The sequence below is a fragment of the Primulina eburnea genome, chromosome 1 (assembly GCF_022965805.1).
Source record: "Primulina eburnea isolate SZY01 chromosome 1, ASM2296580v1, whole genome shotgun sequence".
Classification (NCBI taxonomy): Eukaryota; Viridiplantae; Streptophyta; class Magnoliopsida; order Lamiales; family Gesneriaceae; genus Primulina; species Primulina eburnea.
In genome coordinates this window covers 59,520,229-59,531,878 of record NC_133101.1, presented here as the reverse complement: position 1 = coordinate 59,531,878, position 11,650 = coordinate 59,520,229, and the positions used below count along the sequence as shown (strand labels likewise).

General features: G+C 35.2%; 1 protein-coding gene across 2 annotated transcripts; it reads left to right on the top strand.

Annotated features, from left to right (window-relative positions):
• Positions 1-8,847: 8,847 nt before the first annotated feature.
• Positions 8,848-10,795, top strand: LOC140813295 (uncharacterized). Of its 2 annotated transcripts, none has more exons than XM_073171801.1 (2): positions 8,848-9,449; positions 9,758-10,795. In XM_073171801.1, exons 1-2 carry the CDS (start codon positions 9,327-9,329, stop codon positions 10,640-10,642), a joined length of 1,008 nt encoding a protein of 335 aa, XP_073027902.1. In that variant the 5' UTR covers positions 8,848-9,326; the 3' UTR covers positions 10,643-10,795. The 2 variants fall into 2 exon arrangements, with proteins under 2 accessions (XP_073027902.1, XP_073027909.1); XM_073171808.1 differs by having other exon boundaries at positions 8,852-9,221.
• Positions 10,796-11,650: the final 855 nt, after the last annotated feature.

Sequence of the window (11,650 nt, the reverse complement as noted above, 5' to 3'; positions counted from 1 at the left end):
GAGTTATTATTCTATTAAAAAGTTCAGCCGACCTCCTATGGCCGAGCCGAGCTCCCACAGCGTGACCTCCCATGGTCGAGCTTACCTCCCACATCATGATATTACAGAGTTATTATTTTATTGAAAAGTTAAGCCGACCTCCTATGGCCGAGCTTACCTCCCACGACATGATCTTACCGAGTTATTATTTTGTGAAGGGTTGTTCCGACCTCCCATGGCCGAGCTTACCTCCCATGGCCGAGCCGATCTCCCTCAGCGCGACCTCCCATGGCCGAGCTTACCTCCCACAGCATGATATTACAGAGTTATTATTTTATTGAAAAGTTAAGCCGACCTCCCATGGCCGAGCTTACCTCCCACGGCATGATCTTACCGAGTTATTATTTTGTGAAGGGTTGTGCCGACCTCCCATGGCCGAGCTTACCTCCCTCGGCACGATCTTACCGAGTTATTATTTCATTAAAAAGTTCAGCCGACCTCCCTCGAGATGACCTCCTCGGGTTATCATCGAAGTGTTGGGCCGAGTTCCCATAGCCCGATCGACTTCTCTCTGGATGACCTCCTCGGATTATTATTTTATGGTGTTGGGCCGAGCTCCCAATCGACCTCCCTGAGGTTGACCTCATCAGGTTATTATCTATCAAGTGTTGAGCCGAGCTCCCATAGCCCGACCAACCTCTCTCAGGATCTCCTCGGGTTATTATTTTATGGGGCCGTTCTCCCAGCCGACCTCCCTGAGGTCGAGCTCCCATAGCCCGGCCGACCTCTCTCAGGATGATCTCCTCGGGTTATTATTTTATGGTGTTGGGCCGAGCTCCCAATCGACCTCCCTGAGGATGACCTCATCAGGTTATTATCTATCAAGTGTTGGGCCGAGCTCCCATAGCCCGACCAACCTCTCTCAGGATCTCCTCGGGTTATTATTTTATGGGGCCGTTCTCCCAGCCGACCTCCCTGAGGATGACCTCATCAGATTATTATCTATCAAGTGTGGGGTCGAGCTCCCATAACCCGACCAACCTCTCTCAGGATCTCTTCGGGTTATTATTTTATGGTGTTGGGCCGAGCTCCCAATCGACCTCCCTCGGGATGACCTCCTCGCGTTATTATTTTATAAGGACGATCTCCCAGCCGACCTCCTTGAGGATGACCTCATCAGGTTATTATCTATCAAGTGTTGGGCCGAGCTCCCATAGCCCGGCCGACCTCTCTCAGGATGATCTCCTCGTGTTATTAATTTATGGTGTTGGGCCGAGCTCCCAATCGACCTCCCTGAGGATGACCTCATCAGGTTATTATCTATCAAGTGTTGGGCCGAGCTCCCATAACCCGACCAACCTCTCTCAAGATCTCTTCGGGTTATTATTTTATGGTGTTGGGCCGAGCTCCCAATCGACCTCCCTCGGGATGACCTCCTCGCGTTATTATTTTATGAGGACGATCTCCCAGCCGACCTCCTTGAGGATGACCTCATCAGGTTATTATCTATCAAGTGTTGGGCCGAGCTCCCATAGCCCGGCCAACCTCTCTCAGGATGATCTCCTCGGTTATTACTTTATGAAGTGTTGGGCTGAGCTCCGGTCGACCTTCCTCAGGATGACCTCTTCGTGTTATTATTTAATGAAGTGTTGGGCCGAGCTCCCGGTCGACCTCTCTCAGTATGACCTCATCATGTTATTATTTAGTGTTTGCCGAGCTCCAAGTGCCTGACCGACTTATCTCAGGACAGCCTATGGGCCACCGAGAGCTCAAACCACAACGAGCTTTGGTCTACAACGTCAGCTCGACTTGAGGGGGGGACTCGTGATACCCCCGGATTGAGGATGGGCTCGGCCCGCTCTCGGTAGCCCATCTAGTTGAGAACTCGGCATTCAGGGAAGCGCGAGAGGTCATCTGGGAGGTCATCCCAGCCGACCTCCCATAACAGCAGTTCCGTAGATCGGGAGGTCAGTCGACCTCCCACCGAGCCGACCTCCTATAACAGCAGTTCCGTCGATCGGGGAGGTCAGCCGACCTCCCACGCCGACCTCCCATGCCGACCTCCCAAGGTCATCCTTGTCCGACCTCCCATATCAGCAGTTACGACGATCGGAAAGGTCAGCCGAGCTCCCAAGCCGACCTCCCTGGCCGACCTCCAAGAAGGTGATATCGGGACGATTGGAGATTCTCGGCCGAGCTCCCGAGCCGAGCTCCCATAAGGTCCTGGATTCAGGTGGGCTCATACCTACGAGAGCTCTTACTCAGATATTAAGTGCGTAGCCCACAGAGATCAAAGCCCAGAAAGGTAAAGCCCATCAAAGATCTAATCAAATCTGGCACGATATCTAAACCAAATCTGGGCAAGATCTAATCAAATCTTTCGAAGATTCTGAGGATCCTAATCTGCCAAACTAGGACTCTATTGTTCTCCTATAAATACCAGGTTCCGTTCATTGTTTTATTAATTCATATATTCACATTCTCTCAGCACACACATTATCATCTCGGTTTTCTGTTCTCTGACTTGAGCGTCGGAGGGGCTACGCCGGAACAACCTTCCGGCCCCCTTCTCACACTCTTGTTTGTGCTTTCAGATTTCGGAGATCTGACCCGAGCTCCCTAAAAGTACAAATCTGAGCTCCCCGCTCATTCTTGCAAGTACAAATCCGAGCTCCCCGCTCATTCTTGCAAGTCCAATCCGAGCTCCCCGAGTGACGTGCCGACTTTCCTGCCAGCGTTCCAAGGTTTGATCCGAACTCTCCAAGCAAGGATCTGACCTCCCAGTTAGCATCACCGATTTCAGCAATATCAATTTGAAATCCATCTGTCAAACCAAATCACTACATTCAAATCAAATTAATCCATTAATCAAAGCTCCGCCTAATTTTATTATTTAGAAATATATAAAAGTCCATGGATGTCCGGTTAAAAAGGAGAATATTTTCGAGTATGAATTCCGTAGGATTTTCAAGCTTTGGAACCACTTTTCTTCGTGTAATAATCATGCAAAAAGGCCATATCTGACCATCGATTTATCCCATTTGGTCGTCTCTCAAACCAAACTGTACAAGGCTTTCAGGTTTACATAGTGTAAATGTTGCCAGCCATGCACTTACTCATGATTCACCAAACTTGTCTGCAAAATTAATTAATGACATGACATTCAATTCTAATGTTGGTATCAACTTAAATGGAACATACGTGTATATGCCAAAACATTTTTTTCTAAGACTAGTATATATGACTTATCATATAGTCTTACACATATATTCAACCCGCCAAACAAGGAGCTAAATAAATCACTTATCAAGTTCGATCAAGTAGAAGTTATGTCGAACTCGAGTCGAACTTTGACGATGTACAAAAATATATTTTCCCAATAAAATTAAGTACAAAATAGTAGTAATAAACAGATAATAAGTTAGAATGTGCACCACGCCCATTAATAATCCAAGCGTTTGCCGTATATACATCACCCACCACTGTCCAAATGCAAATGATCCTATGTTGTTAGCATGTGCAGCCTATCATTATTATTAAATATTTATTTGATTTTATTTTTAATAATATTTATTATTATAATAATAAAATAATAAAATCGAAGAGGTAGCATGTGCCACTGGACACGGTCCATGCACCAAGTGTCAAAGAAAGAGACGCGTACACGCAAGCCTCACAAAGCTCCGTGGGATGGACACGTGTCATTGCACCAGCGGCTGCGCACATGACTTAAATACCTAACTTACCATGTGCCGCCGCGCCACATATTAATATTTTAGTGCGTGCTTTAGTTTTCAACATCATTCTTAGATATGTATGTCCCCACAATTAATTGATTAAAACTATATATTATGCTTAAAGTAGTGTATACTTTTTTTCCTAAATGGACGTGGGTGGTGGTGTGGATCTTTTTTCTACTCTTGGATGTGATTGGAGGCAGGGGCGAAGCCAGGATTTAAAATTATCTGGGACTGGTTCCGTCTCATGCTGTATTTAATAAAATATATACAAAGATAACATACATGAATTGAAATTTAATAATATAAAAAGATCAAAATCTAAAAAAAAAAAACTAAAATCAAATAAATAGAACTCTCGATCACTTTAACTGTTTCACTGAGAGAAACAGTTAAAGTCGTTACCCGTTGGGGACAGCTTGAAGTGGAAAATGGTAAAGGTTGGTTCTGCTTTTTCAGACCGTTGCGCTCAAAGGATCTTCAATGAATGCATTATAAATGATAAAAGTTAAAAAGTTAAGGGCCTATCGCTCCAAGGTTACAAAACCCTAATGAATATTTTAGGTGACAGGATATTCCACGGATGAATGCAAATTTTGTCAAATTGTGCTTTGCTAAAATCACATAAATTTTTTAATCGCCTTATTTAGAGAATGCGCGTTTTTCAGGTATTTATATAATAATACTCTGGCTTTTGGTCACGGATAATTTGTCGCCTTTTTAAATCTTATGAGAATAAAAACATTTCTTAAGGGCAACTCCAACGCTGCGCCAAAATAGTGTAAAACACCATTTTGGCGCAGCTTTTGGAGCTCCAACGGGGCTGCGCTATTTTGGTGAAATAGCGCAGCCCCTCTCTCCCTGCGCCAAATTTGGCGCAAGGAGAGACCCCTGCGCCAATTTGGCGCAGGGGTCATTTTTTTTTTAATTTTTTTAATGTGTATTTATTCTTAATTTTGTGTTTTAAAAATTGTAAATGTTATATTAAAAATTGTAAATATTATAAAATAAAAGTATAATATTTATTTTAATAATTAGATATTTAATCTTAAAAAAATTGAAAAATATAATTGTTGATTTTTAAAATATTTATTTATTTATATTAATTATTAATATTTAAAAACTGATTTGATTTAATCTTAAAAAAATTAAAAAATATAATGGGAGGAATATAGTTGTTCAGATATTTGAATTTGGATTCATATTAAGTTCTAAAAATAAATTATCTGTATTAAAATTATGTCAATTTTAATAATGAAGCATTTATATTAATTCGTATTATAAATATTAGAGTTAATATATATAAGAATCAAATAAATTAATTTAACTATTAATAAAAAAATATTATAATTATAATACTAATATTAACATTAATTATAATTATATTGTTAAATTTATAATTAAATAGTAAACAAAAAGAATATTCTAGGAATATACTTTTTAGTGTAAGATTTGAAGTAAATGGGTTGGAGATGAATGTTATATTTGGTGCAGAAACTGCACTATTTTGGTGCAGAAACTGCAACAAAATAGATTTATGGGTTGGAGATGGCCTAAGACATAATGAATAAAGATGTCCACTTATTAAATTAATTTGTAATTATATTTTTATATATATTGAATAATAAACATCTTATCCATAATTTTATTTTATAATATTTTAAGCTTGAAATAATTTATTTTATTATGATATGTTTAATATAAAAATATATAATTAATTATTAATTGAATACTAGATTGATAGATTTTAACTTGTGATAACATGATTTGTTTTCCTAAATATTGTTAATATATAGTTGAAAAGTAACTTTAATAATATATTCATTTTTTGAATTTTTTATTTTGTATTTTATAAAATATTAAAATAATATAATTTTGACGGGTCTAATCATCCAACTCGGATTGGACCCGCGTGATCATGGGGCATGACGGGTCGGAAGTGCGGCGGGACGGGTCTCGGGTTTGGATAAATCCGTTTCATTGTCACACATAATATATCTCTTGCTTATGATCAGATTTATGGCAGTTACATATCTAATCACTTTATAAAAGCTCGTGTGAATTCGATTTGATCTATAAAAAAAAAAATTTATGTCAAAAATATTATTTTTCATTGCAAAAGTATATTTTTTATTGGTAACATTATGAAAAAATATTATGTAATATATTGATTTCACTAAAAAAATATTATTTTTTTACCAAAAATATTTCTCACAGAATCCGTGAAACCATTGAACAAAAAACTTACTCTAAATCACTTTAGCTATTAAAATTAAAAAAATAAAACCACTTTTATATTTGGATTTACAAGTTAAAATACTTTTTATTATTATTATTTAAATATAAATTGATGTAGACGTTATAATTCTAAATTTTTATCTTTTAAATGTTTTAAAGCACATTAAACCATAAAAAATGAAATCAAAATGTCGACATTTTATACGAGAAAAAAATGATTCCATTCAAACTTCTAGTACTATTTTATTTATTCAACTTCTAAATTTTTGGGAAAGTTTTGGAGGTGGGAATTATAATGCGTTTACTATGTATATGCAAAATGTTCATGTTTGAAAGCGCGTTGCTTCAACAGCTATATATTGAAAAACAAAGCACGAGACTAGATACATTGTATACACATATATTCAAACCTACATACCTTTGTGTTCATTAAAATATGTATATTAAACTTTGTCTTCTTCTTACAAATAATTTAATCCTCGTATGAATAATTAATTAAGCCTTAATATTGTCCATTTTCTCGCACAATCACATTCTTGCCACCGAAATCATATTCAAAACTAACCACATTTTTAGTCATAAGTGAACATCGAAAGCTATTTGCAAAATATGTGTAATTAAATTATTTTCCAAAAGAAAATATATTAATATTAAAGGGATAAGAAATGATAAATTTGTGATTTTTTTTAATAGTTTCAGGAGGAGATTTGTTACGATGGGTCTCAAATTCGAGACCTTGCCTGAATTTGAGATTTTGATATCGAACAACCTTGAAATTTTTTTACTTTCTGATTAGTTATGTTTAAAGTTTCACACATATAAAATAAAACGGTTCAAAATCTAAGGAAGCGGCTTGTCGGGGATTAATAAATTTATAATGTTTTTATCCATTGGAATGGAATACCTCACCCACGTTCAGTTTCTACTTTCTTGTCATATTTTAGTCTTCTTACCCCTTATCTTCTATTCTATAATTTTTTAACATTAAAATTATTACCAGGGGTACAATTACTGTGAAAAATTAAAATTTAATTTGTTTATATATTTTTTAAAGAATATTAAATTGATGCAGAAAAATCTTAAAGCTTTGAAAAGTTTTATATATATATATATATATATATATATATATATATATATATATATATATATATATATATATATATATATATATATATATATATAAAGTAACCATAAACATAAAAGTCAAGAAAAGAGTGATCTTTTCGGATCCTGGTTTTGTTGAGATTATTTTGCAGGATTTAGGGATACACGGATGAATATAAATATTTTACGGTCATTTTCATCATATAAAAAATGTAATTATTGTATCTTAGAGAATGTATACTCATATATGACTCTTGAACGAGTCGATAAAATGACATGACTTTTATTTAAAAAAAATTAGCTAGAATTTTCGAACATGATAAATCAGGGAAATTTCTAATTTACATTGCATGAAAATATAGTGTCACCACAAAAAATGCAAATAACGATGGAAAAGGTTTTAGCGACAGAATAGTGACTATCAAAATATTTAGCGTTGCGGACCAATATAACGAGTGAAACTTGATTTCATCGTTAAATTGCAACATAATCAAACTGCTTGTCGCAAATATTCGGTGAAAGAATATTATGTCGTTAAATATTAACATCAGATATGATATTCCGTCGTTGAGTAGTGATGGAAATCGAGAATTTTGTCATTAAATTACCGACATGATAACAAATTCCGTTGTTAAAAAATTAACTTATATAGTATGTCTATTGTATCACTTGTATATTTCATGATACAGGTCGACTCGATCAATATCTATCATGAAAAATAATATTTTTTGTATATAAAAAGTAAAAAATACATGACTTAATATATAATATGGACTTTTTTTGTTTACAAGTTATAGGGATAAACAAGGAATTTACTCTTTCACTTTTCTCATTTACAGAAATTAAGTGTCCCGGTCGATATTAGTATTAAGAGTGGGTTTCATGTGAGACCATCTCACGGATCTTAATATGTGAGACGGATCAACCCTACCCATATTCACAATAAAAAATAATACACTTAACATAAAAAGTAATATTTTTTTATGGATGACCCAAATAAAATATCTGTCTCACAAATACGACCCGTGAGACCGTCTCACACAAGTTTTTGTCTAGTATTAATTAGCCCCGTTCTCACAAATTGTGTGACATTTCCAAAAATTAACTTACGTTATTTTTAATTCAAATTCCCCCTCCAAAAAAGAAAACATTAATCTAATCTATATCTACTGATTTAGCTCACTTTTTTGAGCCAAAGAAATTTTGAACTGTCAAATTACCTTATTTAATTTCAAATTCGCACTTCTCTAGGACATACAATAAATGGAAAGGCTAATGTCAAGGTAATAATTAAGGAAAACCTAATTGGATTTAGCAATTGACTAAGATAGAAATGAGAACTATAATTTTTTTAAAAATTATGAGTTTAAGCTTCCAAAAATATTGGTAAATAAGTTGCAAATGCAATGAATTTGAAAATAAGTAAACTCGATCTCTTCTATATTTAATTTAAGTTGATCTTGGATTCTTATTTTTAAATTTTTATTGTTTCATTCCCCATTAACACTATGTATAATTACCTTAATAAAAAACATATGAGCCTATGTTTTTTCATATTAAAATATAAATTTAGTTTTTTAATCTATAAATAAATATATATATTTATAAATGCAGATATAATTATTATTGATTATGATTACATAAAAAAAATATATTGATAGATAGTTCATAATATTATTTAGTTTATTATAGGTCATATTGAATTTTAAATAATTGCACAATAAATTGATCTAGGTAGTAACAGAAGACAAGGTTCCTAAAACGAGGGAAAATTCCATTTCTTCCTTCGAGAATTCAGAGGAGAGTGAGCGATGGGGTTTCCATTTTTTATTTTAGAAAGTTTTCTGGATTCCATATCAGTTTTTTTTTTCTTCCAAAATATTCAAATGTGAAATGGTTTGTTTCGTGGCTTCTTGTGATAATTTAATTTAATTTAATTTCACAGTAATAATATTTTTCAAAAACCTTTGTTTTGTTCTAAGGTTGCTGATTCTGTGTCTTTTATGAAACTTTCCGCTCTATATAAGACTCAAATTCTTCTCACTCGTAACTCCCTTTTCTACAAAAAAAGATTTCCTTTTCTTTCTCACTGTTATTCAAGAACACATCATTTCATAAAGAATGGCGATGGGAGATATGGCTAATTTATGGGGATACGAAGAGGTGAACCTTTTAAAATTACGCTTCGTTTCTTGTTTTTGTTGTCACCTTTTTTTATTCCTGGAATTGAGTCTCATTTCCAAGTTATAGTTTTTGTTTTTGCACTGAATGACATTTAGTCTAAGATTTCGCTGTGAAGAATTGGATTTAGACTCGAAATTCCTCCTTGAGTCTCATTTTAATCGAGACTGTAGTTTGGCGGAGAAAGCCACCCATGTATTCTGTGTCAGTGTAAGCGCAGATCTTGTGCAAGTGTTTTCTTTATATGCAGAGATTTGAATGGTTTTTTTGGTAAAGTTGGAATCTTTTTTGTCGATGATTAACTTGTTATCAATTTTGGGATCCACTCCACACTTGATGCTCTGTTTTTTTTATGATAGGTATCAAGTGGTCATAGTTTTCTCTTGTTCCCTTGGGGAAATTTCTAGTTTATCTTGTCAGGATTATGTTCCTCAAACTTAATGCTTCTGACTTTATGGTTTTTTTGGGAATTACGCGTTCTTTTTTTCTTTCTAACAAGAAATTCTCTTACTACGCAGTATCCTGAAGCAGAGCAACTGGGACAGAAGCTTCTTGTGACGTCCCTCGAACTCGAAAAGTTGAAGGCCGAAGCAAAGGAGGAAGTAAGGAAGAACAATGAGTTAAAGTACCTGCTAAACTTTGCCTTAAAAGAAAGAGATGAATTCAAGAATCAACTCCAAAACCTGCTCAACACCACAGAAAAGAACATACCATCCTTCCCCCATTTTCATGTTGATAGCCCTGTCAAAAAACCTACAGCAAAGGCCAATTCAAGCGTAACAGAATCCAATAGCCTCTCAGAAACATACAACTACCACTCACACGGTTCCTCCCCAGTGGACTGCCTTTTTGATTCCATCACGTCTCCTGAATTCACAAACATCAACTTTGTTGTTAGCAACCACCCTTTGGTCCAAGAACCAAATGTTACCATTTCCAACAGCCGTGTGACGTCCGAGGTTATGCCGAGGTTCGACGAAGGCTCGTTTGCAATAGACAATCTTGTGAGGGGAAGACCTTTGCCTCAGCAAGGGAAGTTTCTGCAGGCTGTTCTTGATGCCGGGCCACTTCTTCACACGCTTTTCATGGCTGGGCCGCTGCCTAGGTGGCGGAATCCTCCACAGCTTCATCCGGCTCACATTCCTCCAGTGTCGATCAAAGGACGTGACACCGATATTTTTGCTCAGAAACCGCCACCTAATTCAGCACTTTTGCCTCAAAGATTGCTAAATCTTCAGCCTTACGCACAAATGTCTTGTGGGTCGTCCCAAGTTTTTTCAGCACCCATGTTGACTTTTGCAAATCTGGCGTCCGGATCATGTCTGAGTGATGGTTCTCCGATGCCTTCTGGGTTAAATGCTAGCGCCTGTGTCCCTTTTGGTAAGAGACAAAGGCTATATTAAGTTGAGATTCATGTTCTTCAACATTTTTTGTACATTTAGGTGGGGATTGGTGTAAATACAGTAGTTTGATTTTGGTCTCAATTGGACTAGGGCTTGAAATTTTAATTTTCTTCAATGTAGTTACTTTGAATTTTGGATAAGTTAAGGTTAATATTTTTCATCAATCCTCCTTTCCAACTCAGTTTTTTTAACCTTTCCAACTCAATTTAGTTACATTATATTAGACAATCCATAAGCATATGGATGACCATTTTGCTCAATAACTTCATGTAACTCTAAACGAAAAATATCCCGCACCGATAACCGACATCCATGACCCATGTTTTACCACATGACACTGGTAGGATTTCAGATGCAACAATACCCACACTGGTAGGATCGACTTTTCCAATATGCAGGACATAATTGATTGAGTTATGTATAATAAAAGAGTTTCTTCAAGTTGTGAGAGTTTCATATCTTAAAATAAAGGTATTAAGAACTGGGCCAGCCTAGTTATATAGCAGCTAACAAGGCCTGGTAGGATGAAGTGGGCTAGTCTTTTTAAATTCCCTTTGGCATCGTTGGGGCTAAATACTACAAAAACCAAATAAATTTTTAAAAATCATTCTTCTTATTTAGATCACTTAAAGTTGTTTTCAATGAATTTTGATTATAATTTTATTATTTAAAATAAAATAATAGATCAAATTTTAAATTTATATTTTACTTGTTTATACATTATTAGTATACAGTAGAATGAATTTCAAATTACATCATAACTGAGTGAAATTGAAATACATCTTAATTAACATGAATACTATATAAACTTGTAAGAGATAAATTTGGAGTTTATTGTCTTACTTCTCTAAAAAATAAAAGTACATTTGAATATATTTGAAATCTATTGATTTTCGTAGATTTGAAATTCATCAGTCTAAACACATCGTTAGAGTATTATGAGTTCAACAGTTTAAGCCATCATGTGACATATTTTGAAGAATTTTAAACGATACAGTATAGTAATTA